Source organism: Onychomys torridus, chromosome 8 (assembly GCF_903995425.1).
Source record: "Onychomys torridus chromosome 8, mOncTor1.1, whole genome shotgun sequence".
In the NCBI taxonomy this organism is placed as follows: Eukaryota; Metazoa; Chordata; class Mammalia; order Rodentia; family Cricetidae; genus Onychomys; species Onychomys torridus.
The window spans coordinates 109,161,243-109,176,548 of NC_050450.1; the positions used below are offsets into that span (position 1 = coordinate 109,161,243).

The 15,306-nt window shown below is 45.7% G+C and overlaps 1 protein-coding gene across 7 annotated transcripts in view; it reads right to left on the minus strand.

The window, feature by feature from the left end:
• Ogfod3 (2-oxoglutarate and iron dependent oxygenase domain containing 3) overlaps window positions 1-15,306 on the minus strand; it is a 67,199-nt gene that overhangs the window by 29,701 nt on the left and 22,192 nt on the right. For 3 of the 7 annotated variants that reach the window (XM_036196257.1, XM_036196259.1, XM_036196260.1), the window contains exons 8-9: window positions 12,507-12,630; window positions 2,954-3,098 (exon numbers count right to left, since the gene is read on the minus strand). In XM_036196257.1, coding sequence (XP_036052150.1) covers window positions 2,962-3,098; window positions 12,507-12,630 — 261 coding nt within the window. In that variant the 3' untranslated portion in view covers window positions 2,954-2,961. Of the gene's footprint in view, window positions 1-2,732; window positions 3,099-12,506; window positions 12,631-15,306 lie in introns of those variants that run through there. The other 4 variants (XM_036196261.1, XM_036196263.1, XM_036196256.1 and 1 more) reach the window with 3 other exon arrangements.

A 15,306-nucleotide genomic window follows, 5' to 3' on the forward strand; every position in this document is an offset into this window, starting at 1 on the left:
CCTAGACCTGGCTTCCTTTCCAGAAACCCAGTGTTTTCCCTGGAGATTTGCATGGTGGGACCCATGCAGTCTTTGATCTCCATTTCAGTGACAAGCAAAAGTGTCTTTCATTCTGTCCACATGAGCTAGACCCCCAGGACAGGCAACAAGTGGGGAGTCTTGTGGCTGTGGGGACAGTCTCAGCTGAAGCTGATAGTACTATGTAGGTATCATACAGGATGGTCAGCTCTTGTCACATCCACAGGACTTCTCAACTCTTACTCACTAGGTCTGTCCAGGCATGACACTATAAGAAGGTGCTGGCCCAGAAGTAGTGAATGAAGGTCCTTTATGATCTCCACTCCCTGGCTTCCATGTGACATATCTTTGGCAATGTTTCAATGACAACCATAGAGCTAAAGGAAAAGGATTATGGGGCCTCCTTGGCATTGTCTAGAAGGGGTTCACATAGACTTGGCTGTGAGTCTGAGGGAGGAAACTGCACTGGCTTTGCACTGCTCTGAAGAAACCTGTCAGGTTGTAGTATAACACAGGCTGGACCCATGTCTTGAGAGTCACCTTATACTGGCTGCCAGGTGATGCTTGCTCAAAGGCCCATGGCTATCCTTAACTACTAGGACCTGCAGGACCACCCTTGTTCCAGTCCCAAAGCCCTGCCCATTGCTGACACCTGATCCCAGCTTTGGTCCCAGCTGTGGAGGAGTGTTCTTGGCCATGTGACCTTTCCAGAAGCTTCTGGAGCTTCATTAAGACCCATGACCTATTCCCACTCAAGTACTGCTTTTCATGCCATGTCTAGCTGGCTTGGGGTAAGTACTGCCTAGTATTTAAAGGCCTCAGAGGATTATCAGGGCTATGATTTTGGAGGAAGTGCCATGCAGCCTTGCCATGCAGCCTATGACATGCCTGTCTTAACTACAACCAGAAAGTCAAGGGTCAGAGCCACAAGATGACATCTGTAGGGAGGCCTGGTACCACTGCCCTCACTGGACAGGTCCAGGAAGCAGGAGCCCTGCAAAATCAGCCTCATCCATCAGCCAGAGATTGGTTGTTCCCATGATCTACTCAGGAGGACCAATAGGGGGCAGCAGAGGCCTCAGCACTCAGAGCACTTTCTTGTCCATGGTACAACCTGCTAGAACAAAGGCATGATCCTCTGCATGTGGAGATGAGGCATCTTGCTGAGACAGGTGGTACAATGCAGATCTAGGCTCCTCTATCTGAGATCTCCTTTACCTTCACTAGCATCACGTCTACTCATTCCCAGGTCTAGGAGCACCCCCCCAACACACACACACACACACACACACACTTTTTTAAAATCATGCTACAGGTCAGCTCAAAGACCTGAGATGCCTAAGCTGTCTTGAACCACCACTGGAGGCATATGGGCTGTGGGGGTAATTTCAACATCAGGACACCTGCCTCAGGGGTGCATGGCCATGTGCCATGCTTCCTGGACAGAAGAGGGATGCCCCGCTGCTCTTCCCAGGATGTTATATCAAGATGGCCTGATGAGTCTGTTTCTTGGGGACATTCTTGGGACTCTATTTACATGAGTGCATGGGGAAGGGGTCAGCCCTTCTCCTGGGGATGTGGTTTCAGGGAGCAACTGTGGCCCATGCTTGACCTGGCAGAAACTGGGTTGACACGCTGGAGGTGCCCCTGGGCCCAGGCCTCCTCCTTGGCACTTTTATTATTAGTTTTTCTGTTGCTGATGGGAAGAAATGGCACCAGAATAAGGAGACAAACACACTGTGCCTCATGCTGGGTACAGGGATGATGGTACAGGGACATCCTTGGACTTGTACTACTGGGGATAATGCTGACGACAGACAGGGCCCAGCCCAGAAGACTGACTTCAGGATGGTTCTCAGGTACAGCCTTAGTCACTCGGTCACACAATGTCCATCTCCTCCTTAAATGCACAGAATTATCCTTCACCCATGAAATTTCTCAGGTTCCCAGAGATACCAACTACTGGAGCCTTCTCCAAAGTGGCACCATTTCTGTTCCTATGTCCCCTCCTTTTCGTCTGGTCTATTCTAGTGAAAGACCCCCCCACCAAAGGCCCAGACACAGTTCCCCCCAAAACCCAAAAGAGCTGAGGGAAGAGATATCTTAAAAACAAACAGAACTGAGTCAGTTCCCCCTTCCTGGAGAAGATAAAGTCAGGAGTTTCCAAAAGAACAAAGTCAGGATGTCTGGTAGTGACTGATTAACCACGGGAGATGCCCCTCTCTGGAGATAACATGACTGCACCCCAGAGATGGGCTATAAAACTCCTGACAGGGCAAACAGATAAGCTGAAATAAGACAAAGTCCAGGCCCAGGAAAAACTGGATCAATCAAGGGTGGACCTGTACTAACCCCCTCCCCTCTAAGAAATTTTATGGTTTTTGCCTATAAAAACTAACTTCCCCAAGAAAGAGTTACTCCTCCCTGCCTCACTGCACTGTGGCCAGTGAGTGCTTGAGATGAGTCCCCTGTCATGACTTACAACAGAAATAAACCTTGCTTTTGCATTCCGGCATGCTCATCTTTGGTGGTCTTTCTGGGGGTCATGATCTGGGCACAACACTAGAACTGAATACCTTCAGTGGGCTATGTGAACTAGGGCAAGATGTCTAGCTCCACTAACAGATGGGTGTTTCTTCCCTACATGGGAATCCCTCCTGAAGAATGAGGCCTGCCAGCCATGGCAGGCATCCCACACACTCAGAGCTATCAGGTGAGAGGCTCCTTCCTTGATTTACTCACAGATGAAAAGATTAAAACATCAGCAAATCAAAATTCAGGCTAATTCATAAGGCACTCTGTGCAACAGCAATGGGCTGAAATGGGAGGGTGAGCACACATTCAACCTGGCCTAGGAGTGCCTTCACTGACAGGGCTGTGTCCCAACACTAGGGTGCCACCAACAGGCTTCTAGACATGGTCCTCAGGACCCAACCTTGCTCATTACGTGAGTACTGGATCCTTGATGCCATGGTCAGGGTTGCAAGTAAAAGCAATGGTGATGGCATAGCGGGTGCCCCAGAGGACCTTCTCCACCCGGTGCAGGTTCTCAGAGCCTGAGGTAAAGAATGAGACTCGACCTGGAGGGAGAGAAAAAGAGAGGTTACCTCTAGGCCACACTTGCAGGATGAACACAGCAATGAACAGAATAGCAGTGGACAAGGAGGAGAAACCCTGACCCCCAACTGCTGTGACAAAAGCCAGAGGACTGAGAGAACTGAACCAGCAGTGCTGGGTGCATCAAGGGGGGCACAGGAGACCCCCGGTCTTCCTGGCTATGGGGACTTTCTATTGTAGGGAGACAGATGCTTGCTAGTAGCTTTCCAGGTCTGACAGGTGGGAAATAAAAACTAATCACAGGGGCTGGAGAGATGGTTCAGCAGTTCAGAGCACTGGTTGCTCTTCCAGAGTCCTCTGGGTATGATTACCAGAATCCACAGGGCAGCTCACAGTGGGCTCTAACTCCAGCACTAGGGAATCTGATGCCTCTAGTGACTTCCATAGGCACTGCACATGGTTTACAGACACATGCAGACAAAACATCCATACATGTAAAACAGAAATAAGAATTTTTAAAAAATCAGTCATGGAGGATAATCATTATCCTAGCAACCCAGAGAAGCATGTCAAAATAGATGACCTGTGAAAACAGAAACAGCCCCTTCCACGCAGCATCAGGGCTACTCAGGGTGACATGCCCTGGTCTTGGGAGTCCTTCCAAACTTCTATTCTGAGAGTGTTTATCTGTTTGAGTATCTAAATGGCCTGTACATACTTTTACTGTAAGTGCTTACTGCTAAATGCTGAGCTCAGCTTTGCAAACTTCTGAACAACACTGAGATTCAGAAAGTGCCGCATCTGACACGCAACTGGCCTTCACGTGCTCCATGACAATGTTGTTTCCCTTCAGGCCACTGCATTTCTTCCTATTGGGACTTGACTCTAAACCCTCAAAAAGGGAGAAAAGTACATGTGACCTGCACCACATCCTAATGGGAGGCTAACACAACCCAGAGAATGTAGAGCAAGGAAACCAAGTGTGAAGAGCCTTGGTGGCCCTTCCTTCCTCCTGTACCCATCAAGTACTGTGTATGAAGGGCCAGGCTTCCCAGGGTGTGTGGAGTTACCACTTTCTGAGCTCATGTGTTTTTAAAGACATTTTGTCCTTGCTTCTTCCTTTGTCAACTAAACCTGAGATGTGGAAACAGGCAGCCTAACCTCAATGCACAGAGAGCCCCATGGAGGGAGTACCTGAGATACTTGGTCCCCTTGCTGTTTACCCTTTCTGCTCCTCCACAATGACAGACACACTTCTGTGCAGCAACGTTCAGTTCAGAGAGGAGTTCCCACAGACCCAGACAGTCCTGTATGTCCTTCACACAGCCAGAGTACACAGGAAAAACAATGGAAGACAACAGTGTCTCTTGAGCTTGGAAAGACAGGAAACCATACACCAACTAGCAGGTTTAGAAGAGATTCACATTGGGATTTAAAAAATAATAATAAAAAAGGCTAAAAGAATCAGTGACCAAATGTTCCCCCAAGGGGATGAAAAATGCAAATAAATAAATCAGTACCTCTGCACACCACTATCAAGCTGATGAAACAAAATTACTGAAAACCTTGAAAGCAGCAGGGGAGGGGGAACATATACAAGAGACAGTGGCTGGCTTCTCCTCAGGAGCAGTAGGAACTGAAATTTTTGAAAAATGGTATTTTCTGGGTTGCCCCATGACTTTAATCCCAGCACTTAGGGACAAGGGCAGGCAGACCTCTTTGAGTTTGAGGCCAATCTGGTCCACATACAGAATTCTAGGCCAGCTATGGCTACATAGTGAGACCTTATCTTTAAAAAAAGAAAGAAAAATGAATAAGATATTTTAACTTGTTCCCACCCTCTGTCTCTTTCATGCTTCTTGGCTATGTGATATCCTTTACCAAGATACAGTAGTATAACAGATACTTTGGGGCGTGTTTTGCTAAAAAGCTCATACTCCACACTTGGACCCATGGGCAACTAAAAGTAGGATGAAAGCCTGACATCTCTGCCTCCATTTTGTGTCCGTCTCCTTTATGTTGTGTTAGACTCCTGCTTGATTCTGTAGGCATGCTAATGACTGAGGACTACCTCCTGACCATCTCACCCCCTTTTAGGCTAACAGCACAAAAATGTCATTATCCTAAACCTGCAGTCACCTTTTATTGCTAGAGTCTTGTAGGACAGACCATCCTTCCAGATGAAGGTAATTGTCTATGTAGGTGAGAGTGCACTGTGGAGCAGAGATGATGGCTAAAACAACTTCCTACCACTCAGGGGAACCAAAATGGAGACAATGATTAACCATACCTAACCTAGTCCAAGACTGCTTCATTATGAACACCTCTTACCCTGTTTAAACCAAAGCTTATGTAAATACCCCAAAGATGAACGTGAGGTCACTAGCCCCTTTATTTGCTGGTTAAATCCCTTCACACTGCTTAAAAACAAAACAAAACAAAACAAAACAAAACAAAACAAACATTTCACTGGGGATATAGCTCAGCTAGGAGAGTGCTTGCCTGGCATGCATGAAGTCCTAGGTTTGATCCTGTGTACTGCATTAACTGAGCATGATGGTGTACATCTTCAATCCTAGCACTTGAGAGAGAAGCAGAGTCAGGAGAATCAGTTCAAAGTCACCCTTGGCCACAGAGTGAATTCAAGGCTAGCCTGAGGTATTCTGAGATATATGAGAGTCTATATCTGAGAGACAGTGCAGCAGTTAATAGCACTTGCTGCTTTTGCAGAAGACCTAGGTGCAATTTCCAGCACCCACATGGCAGTTCACAACCATCTGTACCTCCAGGGGATCTGGTGTCCTCTTCTGGCATCTGTGAACACTTCAAGAACACAGGGCACATACAACATGAAGGCTAACACACACATAAAATAAAAACAAATGGTGGCTCATGTAGAATCCCAGTACCTTAGCGATTGAGGCAAAAGGATCATTAAGTTCAAGAAAAGTTTGACCAGTCTCAAAAAAAAAGAAAAAGAAAAAGAAAAGAAAAGAAAAAGAAAAAGAAAAGAAAAGAAAAGAAAAGAAAAGAAAAGAAAAGAAAAGAAAAGAAAAGAAAGAAGCCAGGCAGTGGTGGCTCACGCCTGTAATCCCAGTACTCGGGAGGCAGAGGCAGACGGATCTCTGTGAGTTCGAGGCCAGCCTGGTCTACAGAGCTGGTCCAGGACAGGCTCCAAAGCTACAGAGAAACCCTGTCTTGAAAAACCAAAAAGAAAAAAGAAAGAGAGAGAGAGAGAGAGAGAGAGAGAGAGAGAGAGAGAGAGAAAGAAAGAAAGAAAGAAAGAAAGAAAGAAAGAAAGAAAGAAAGACAGACAGACAGAAAGAGTTGGGGGGAGGGAATCAGGAAGGGCAAGCACATAGGACCCCTATCAACTCAGAATTTAACATTCAATGAAAATAAAATTATTTAAAAAAAAAAGCAATGAGGGGCACCAGGCAGTGTGATATTCATGTATATTCTCAGGAGTTGACAGGCTGAGACAGAGGATCTGAAGTGCCCAGTCAGCCTGGGCTACAGAGTAAAACCCTGTCTCAAATCAAAACAAAACAATAAACAGTGAGATCCAGGGGTGCAGCTTACAGTACAATGCCTGCACTGCATTCATGAGGACCTGGGCTCATCCCCAGCACCACTGAGGGGGATAAAAGGTAAAATGAGGACACATTCAGAAAAATCACTGCAAGAAACTCCTTGCCACAGGCTGAAGGGAGATACTCCCAGCTAGAAATCTGGATCCAGAAAGGGGTGGGAAATATTAGAAGGGATGAGCAGGTGGGGGGGGGGGGCAGGAGGGGGACACTCTCCTGCTAATTCCCAAGAGAAGGGATCAATCATTTAAAGAGGGGGAGGATAACTTAGTAACATACTATGGTGTTGATTTATCACGTATTTGGGTAAAAGACAGGAAAATGAAAACCCAAAAGCTGTGGGAGCACTTGTAGGTGGAAGTGGGCCAGCCAAAAACCTTGGTATTTTGCTTTAATTACTCCACAGATTCAATGCAACTCAAAACAAAGTTTTTGCAGAAATTAGCAAGTAGACTCTAAAATTTGTTTAGAAATGAAGACAAAAAAATTTTGGCAGCAAAAACAACTTTTAAAATGAAGAATAAGGACTAATGCCACCTATGTTCCAGATTATAAAGCTATAGTGGTAGAGACACTATGGCATGTCGGTCAGTGGACAGAACACAGAGCCAGAAGCATATGGACACGGTCTATGGATCTATGACAAAAGGTTCAAGGATCACTTGATGGATGAGATAGTCTCTTCAACAAATGATATAGAAACATCTGGAAACCCATATATAATTTTAACAAGTGAACAATGGCCCCTACCTCACACCACACATCAATATTATTTCAACAAGGATCAGAAGCATTAATATAAAAGTCATAAAGTCTCTACAAATAAACACAAGAAAAATCCCTATAATGTTAGGGTGGCACATATTTCTTAGGCGTTATCTTAAAGAATGAATACTATATACAGAGCAAGTTCCAGGACAGGCTCCAAAGCTATACAGAGAAATCCTGTCTCAAAAAAAAAAAAAAAAAAAAAAAGAATGAATACTAGAAGGAAAAGATCAATAAGTTGGACTTCTTTTTTTTTTTCTTTCTCAGAGCTGAGGACTAAACCCAGGGCCTTGAACTTGCTAGGCAAGTGCTCTACCACTGAGCTAAATCTCCAACCCCAATAAGTTGGACTTCTTAAGAGCTTGAGCTTTGATTTCCTTCCAGAGTTGAGGAAATAAAGCCAGGTGTGGCAGCATACAACTATAATCCCAGCACTTGGCAAATGATGGCAGAGGATCAAGAATTCAAGATCAGCCTCATGAGACTGTCTCAAAACAAAACAAACAAACAAAAACAAACAAACAAACAAAACAGAGAAGGGTGGGAAGGAGAGGAGAGAGACAGAGACACAGAAAAAGAGAGTATAAGCCAGGGAGACAGCTCATGGCAAGCACATAGCTGCAGGGTGCATGGCTACAGCATCACCTTTCTACACTCCTGTGACTCCTGCACTCTAGTTGAAGCCTCTCCTGTGACCAGGGGACTTGGGAATAGTCCACTGATATAAAGAAGCTCAACCTCGCACAGCAATCGGATACCTCCACGGCTGCAGACTACAGTACGCTTTGTAAGGGAAGAATAGTCATGTTATCACTTTCCTCACTGCTTGCAGACTCTCACACCCTAAACGACGGTGGTAATGCTGACATAGGCTAGTGCAGGCTTCAGACTCCATTTACTTTTAATGAACTCTACTTAACTCTGACAGCTCAAAAGTCCATGTTTTTGAAATGACAGATATGTCAGAGAGGCCTTGGAGTCACAAAATGGTAGGACCCTTATAATGGAATCAAAACATCAGCCCCAGGGCAGAGACAAAGACAGACAAGGACAGCCAAGCACAATGATGAACAAGGACACCCAGTTCTCAGAACAGGGGATTGTATGACATCCCCTATCCCTAGGAAGCACTGTCTGATGGCCACCTACTTCCTTAAAGTAGGACTGAACTTGACAACTGAAAAACCAAATCACAACATGACCAAGTTTCTAGAATCCTGCATGTCTCCTCATGTAATCATAGTCCCTGAGTGACAGCTAACTCCAAAGTTTTGTAGGCTTTCAGTCCATAAAGTGCTTGGGACCCCTAAAGGGTGACTGGGGGTTACAGCACAGGGTGGGAGCAAATAAACAGTTGACTGACCACACCTTATCTATTTCAGAGAAAGGATTGATCACAGTCTTTGCTGACCTGGGTTGTGAGCCCCACCACATAGTCCAGTCAGACTCATGATTTACAGCAGGGCCCAGGGCCATATGGAATAAGCCCAACCTCTGAGGGCCAGAGAGTTGCATGTGTTGGGGGGTGTCAGCCATGCTCTCTTTACCAACATCCAATAAAAACCCTGGTCACTAAGGCTCAATGAGCACCTGGTCAGAAGGACCCTATGTGTGTCCCATGGATGGCCAGAGCTGGGATTTGTGGTGAATGGCAGGAAACTTGCTTGGCTTACCAGGACCCTACCTTTCAGCTTCTTCCCTTGGAGAATTATAATTCATAATAAATTTCATAATGAACTTCCGGGTGAGTGTCAATGGCTTTGCTGAATCCTGAACACCAGGCTGGGCAGTGGCGGAAACAGATACAAGGAGAGGAACAATGCACCCAGAGATGGCCAGAGAGGCTGCCACGAGCCCAGGAAGAGGAACATTGCACAGATACAGCCCACTGTCATGATTCTAGGGAATTTTTATGAAATTAAATATTTGTTCTTTCTATATTTTAAGTTTTAACATGGCTTTTAGAAGGAGGTACTGGGTATACTTCTCACAGGAGTGACTTACTGGTAGTGTGCTTAATACCTTACCTTACCTTAGTAGGTGAAGCCAGAAGTTGACATATTCCATTAGCTTTTACCTTCATCTAGAGAGCAGGCTGGGTCCTGACCACCAAACAGCTCTAGACAGGTCCCCAGGGCTCCAAAACAGGTCCCTCTTATCTCAGGAGAGATCCCTGTTCCCCCTCAGGAGCCCTAAGTGGTAAATGGTGATGTCTTGTGGAGGTCTGAGTGAGAATGGCCCCCATAGGCTCATAGATTTGAATGCCTGGTCACCAGGAAGTGGCACTGTTTGAAAGGATTAGGAGATGTGGCCTTTGGGGAGTAGATGTGGCCTTGCTGGAGGAAGTGTGTCACTGAGGGTAGGCCTTGATGTTTCAAGAGCCCAAGCCAGGCCTAGTGGCTCTCTCTTCCTGCTGCCTGGAGATCCGGATATAGAACTCTCAGCTTCTTCTCCAGCAATATGTCTGCCTATATGCTGCCACATTCCCTGCCATGATGACAGTGGACGACACCTCTGAAACTGTAAGCAAGTCCCAATTATATGCTTTCCTTTCTAAAAGTTGCTATGGTCATGGGGGTCTCTTCATAGCAACAGAACAGTGACTAGGACATGTCCCCACAACTCATATCAGTTCCCATGTAGCAGCCAGCTCTCATGTCAGTCTCTACAGTTCCGATCAGCAGGGAAATCATGGCAATGCCATACCCATCCTGTTCAGCCACCATGGTGGGTACTCCTGTACCATCCGGAAAGCAGTACTGTTTCCTGGACCACCCTTCACGCAGTCTGGGGCCTGGCCTGGTGTAGCCACTCTGTTCTTAACTCCTAAACCCATCAATAGAGGCTCACACTACACTGAATGAGTCCCTGAGTCCCAGCTGCCTATAAGATGTAGACATGGCCTGTCCCATGATCAATGCCAACCAAAGGAGAGACAGTACCCTTTAATATCCCATTCTATCTTTCGATTTAAAAGCCATTTTCAAAGGCTAGAGAGATGGCACATCAGTCATGAGCATATATTGTTCTTGCAGAGAACAGAGAACCCAAGTTCAGTGCCCAGCACCAAGGTCAGGCAGCTGACAACTGCCTTTTACTCTAGTTCAGAAAATCTGATGCCCTCTTTTGGCCTCTACAGGCACTGCACTCATGTGCACAAACCCACACTCAGACATACACACATTAAACACATTTTTAAAAGCTGTTTTCATGTTCAACACTTATGGGAAGTGGATGAAGTCCTGAATGAATATGTATTATTTCTGTTTTGTTTGTTGAAACCGAGTCTCTCTTTGTAGCTCTGAATGTTCTGGAACTCATTTTGCAAGTCAGGCTGGTCTCAAACTTACAGAGATCTGCCTACTTCTGCTTCTTGAGTTCTGGGATTAAAGGTGTGTGCCAATATGCCAGCCTGAATATGTATTACTGGCATGAGCATGGCCATATCTAGGACCCTAATGCCTTAGGCCTACTGGAATGGCAAAACCTTTCTCTGGTGCAAATACAGATGTTACCAACAACTGACTTTCAGCTTAAACTGGTGTATGCAGAGACTATCAACCACAGCTTCCTCTTTCCTGATGACTGCTCCCCGACAGCACCCTCCCTTACTGAGATTAGTTGTATATAAGCCTGTCTCTTTGTTTAGTTGTATAAAATAACACACCACCTTGCTCAGTAGCATATAATAAACACACTGAGTTTCTGGGCTGCTGGTGTGTTTCCATCAGAGCACATGGGCCACTCAATCCCAGCTTTTCTGTATGTGTGCCTGTCATTTCTTCATGCCTCATCACTTGTTAGTCAATCCAGGCTGTGCAGGTCACAGCAAACACAACTGCAAGGAGTTGCTGGATCCATAGTCCAAAAGGATTTTCTGAATCATCTTGTGTGGACAGCCTTGCTGCTCTGATGGAGCTGTTAATAGCCAGAGAAGTAACAACAGGACCACTTAGCTGGTGAGGGTGACGCTGTAGTAGACAGGTGGAACATGGTACAGAAGACACGCTGGTGCAACGGCCAGTGTGTGTATGTGTGTTTGCATGTCAGCTGGGTCTTGGCCAGGGGCAGAGACCACATCTCAGGAAGGTGGACTATCCATTCCTGTATTTTCCCACATAGGACCTGGGTCCCCAAAGCTATCACCTGTCTACCAGGATCTGGACACAATTTCCACCTCCTACTCAGACCTAGGCTTAGTTTCTACCTCCCCACTAGGACCTGAGCTCAATCTCTCCAGAGGTTAGGCAGGAAGGGACATTTATCTGCTCCTGGGGAGAACAATGCAGCATGGGGACTCCGGGTCTTCAGGCTACCAGGGAGATGAGCTCTGAGACAGGCCCAACAATGCTATGTAGGACACAGTAGAATGCAGCACACGATGTCTAACATTGCATTAGAACTATCATTTAGTCTTTCTTATTTTTATTGTCTTTATTTTGTGGAGCTAGGGATTCCAGGGCCTCATGCATAAGCACTCACTACTGTGATTCTCCCCAGCCAATATCACTTAATCTTAAGTTGTTAAGTCCCTTCAAAAAAGGTCTTGGAGAAGTCAGGCATGGTATCACACACCTTTAATCCTAGCACTCATGAGGTAGAGGCAGGTGGATCTCTGTGCATTCAAGGCCAGCCAGGATAGCCAGGGCTGTTACACAGAGAAACACTGTCTAAAAAAAAAAAAAGAAAGAAAGAAAAAGAAAAAAAAAAAGGTATTGAACAGGAGCATGCAACAGAACCTGGTGAGACCCTGCACTCCAACTCCAATGTGATACTCCTAGAAGCCTGGCCCTGCCAGTCACTTGCAGTGACATTGGGCAACTGAGTAACAAAGCTGGCCTCTGGGTGCTGTGACTAGCAGGTAGACTTGGACAAACCTAGAACTAAGACCAAAGATGTAGAGTAGGTGTTGTATAAATGTAGTATTGCCTGGAGTGAAGTCCACCTCACTCACAGTATGTGTGTGCGTGCATGCGTGTGTACATGCATGCTTGTGAACATGCACAAATGCCATCTAGCTGACTACAGGCCTGTATCCCATACCCTAGGACAACCCACCAGGCTGTGTCCTACCAGCTCTGGGCTCCACTGTCTTGTTGGACCCTTCCTCCATGAACACAAAGCGCCCTCCACCAAAGTCCTCTAAGTAATCCGATAGGTAAAGCAGTGAAGTGTAGTCAAAAGAGCCGTAGGTCACCTGTGGGGGAAGCATAAGGGAGTGGGTCAGACTTCTCAATTCTTATGGGGAATCAGGCTTTTTAAAAATTGTATTATTACTTATGTGTATGTGTATGTGTATGTGTATACCATGTGTGTTAAGGTGTCCAAGGAGGCCAGAAGAGGGTATTGGATTCCCTTGGAGATTTAGTTATAGACTGTTGTGAGCCATGCAATGTGGATTCCCTCTACAAGATCAGCAAGTGCTCTTAACCTTTGAGTCATCTCTCCAGCCCCAGAAATGAGGCTTTGGAGCCAGTTATGCTCCAGCAAAGCTGCATGAAGGGGTGATGAGCACAGAATAGAAGCTGGTGTAAACTGGCATAGCAATATGGACAGTGTATTGTCTATAGAAAAAAGCATGTCAATTATGGCCAACTATGGGGCAGTCCAAAACTTTCTGTAAATGAAGATAAAATATACATACTATGAAATCTACTTTTAGCCATTTTTTTCCAAGCACTATTAGCAGCACTGAGCATACTCACCTTGCTGTACGCCATCCCTACCTTTTACCCTAGCCTCTGCATCTTCCCAAATTGGACATCTGTCACACTGACCCTAATTCCCAACCTGGTCCCTGGCACCCACCATTCTGTGGTCTCTTTGGGAATGTGGCATCTCTTGGAACCTTATTAGAGGCTCAGACAATTGTCAGTGTGTGACCACTGGGTGCAGGAGCAAGCCTGCTCATGCTCATCTATGCTTCAGACCCTCACATTCCTGGAACACATACAGCACATAACATCACCCTGGGGGCCATGACTGTGGGTCTTGAGGAAGAGGTGGCAATGCTGACTGAGCAGGACAATGGGCAGAGAGGAGCCTGCTCCATCACTCATTAACGCTGGGCTCCAGTTTAGGTATGATGAGCTGATGAATTTCCTGAGGCCTGTAGCTTTATCCACAGAAGGTGACACCAACCCCAGAATATGGAGGCTTGTACCCAGGATCCCCACAGAGCCAGTGCTGAGGGCAGGAGGAGCCTCCTTTCTGTCCCATACAGTTCTACTGCACCATTGGACAGAGACCAATCTGGAGCCAGTAGATCATGGGAAGAGCTGTACCCCTGGAGTTCCTGTGCTGATTCAGTACAACTGGTCACTTCCTCCCACCCTACTGCTCCTGTATATACCCCTACAAGAGTTCCCACACCAGTTATTACCCAGGCTTTGCTCTGGGGAGCCCAAATTAAGACAGATATCACTAGAACAGAGCAATTGAATATAGGAAAACTTCAGCAGAATCTATATTTAATAATGCATCAGAAAATTTGTCTTACATCAAAGTGACATGAGCATGGGAAGCCCTGCTACAGCAACTCAAAACATAAAATAGAAATATATTTAACAAGAAGCACAGAGTAAGCTGGGCATGGTGATACATGCCTGTAACCACAGCTCTTGGGAGGCAGAGGCAGAAAGATCAAGAATTCAATGTCGGGCTGGAGAGATGGCTCAGAGGTTAAGAGCACCGACTGCTCTTCCAGAGGTCCTGAGTTCAATTCCCAGTACCCACATGGCGGCTCACAACCATCTGTAATAAGATCTGGCAACCTCTTCAGTGTACATAATAAATAAATAAATGTTTTTTAAAAATCTGACTGTATAGTAAAGGTTTAAAAAAAAAAAGAATTCAAAGTCATCCTCAGATACATATTGAGTCTCTAGCCAGCCTGTTGCTACCTCTAACAAAACAAAAACATACACAAAGGGGGGTTTAGGAGAAAGGTTCATGGAGTAACAACACTGGCTATGCCAGTATGAGGATCTGAATTTGAATCCCTAGCACTCACATAAAATGTTGGGCATAGCTGTGCACATATCTGCAACCACAGCACTGTTGGGTAGGAATAAGAGGACTTCTGGGGCTTGCTGACTACCAGCCTTGCTTCAGTTTCAGTGAGAGACCCTGTCTCAAAATAATAAAGTGGAGAGTGATAGAACAGGGCACCCAATATCCTCCTTTGCCCTTCACACATGAGTGTACACTACACACACTACACACACACACTCACATAAAGTATTAAAGTATACTATACCCCCAGGAGTCCCACAACAAATGCTCCTGATACTGATTCTCAGGAGAATGGCCACTGAAGCAAGATCCATCATGTTAGGACATTCCTGGAAGGCCTACCAGATGCACTGAGACAGCACTGCCAGAGATGCAAGGCTTTGAAATCAGACAAAATTAGCTTATTATATGCGTTCTGACTTAAATAATTCACAGAATGAGAGTTAAAGTCACTTGTTGTTGATGCAATTGTAGAAAACTGAGACTGGGGGCTGACAAGACGGCTTCGTAAATAAAGATACTTTCCACCAGGCCTGATACTAGAACCCACATGGTAGAAGGAAAGAACTAATTCCTGCAAGTTGTTGTCTGACCTACACATACACCACGAGACACAAGCACACACGCACCAAATAATTAAAATATAATACAACTTTTAAACAGAGGGGTTGGGGATTTAGCTCAGTGGTAGAGTGCTTGCCTAGCAAGCACAAGGCCCTGGGTTTGATCCTCAACTCAAAAAAATAAAATAAACAGAAAAGAAAACTGGGAAATGGAGAGATATCTCAGTAGTTAGGTGTAGTCCAAAGTTTTCCTGTGTCCTGCCTGGTCCCACAGCTGCTCAGACCCAAGTAAACAC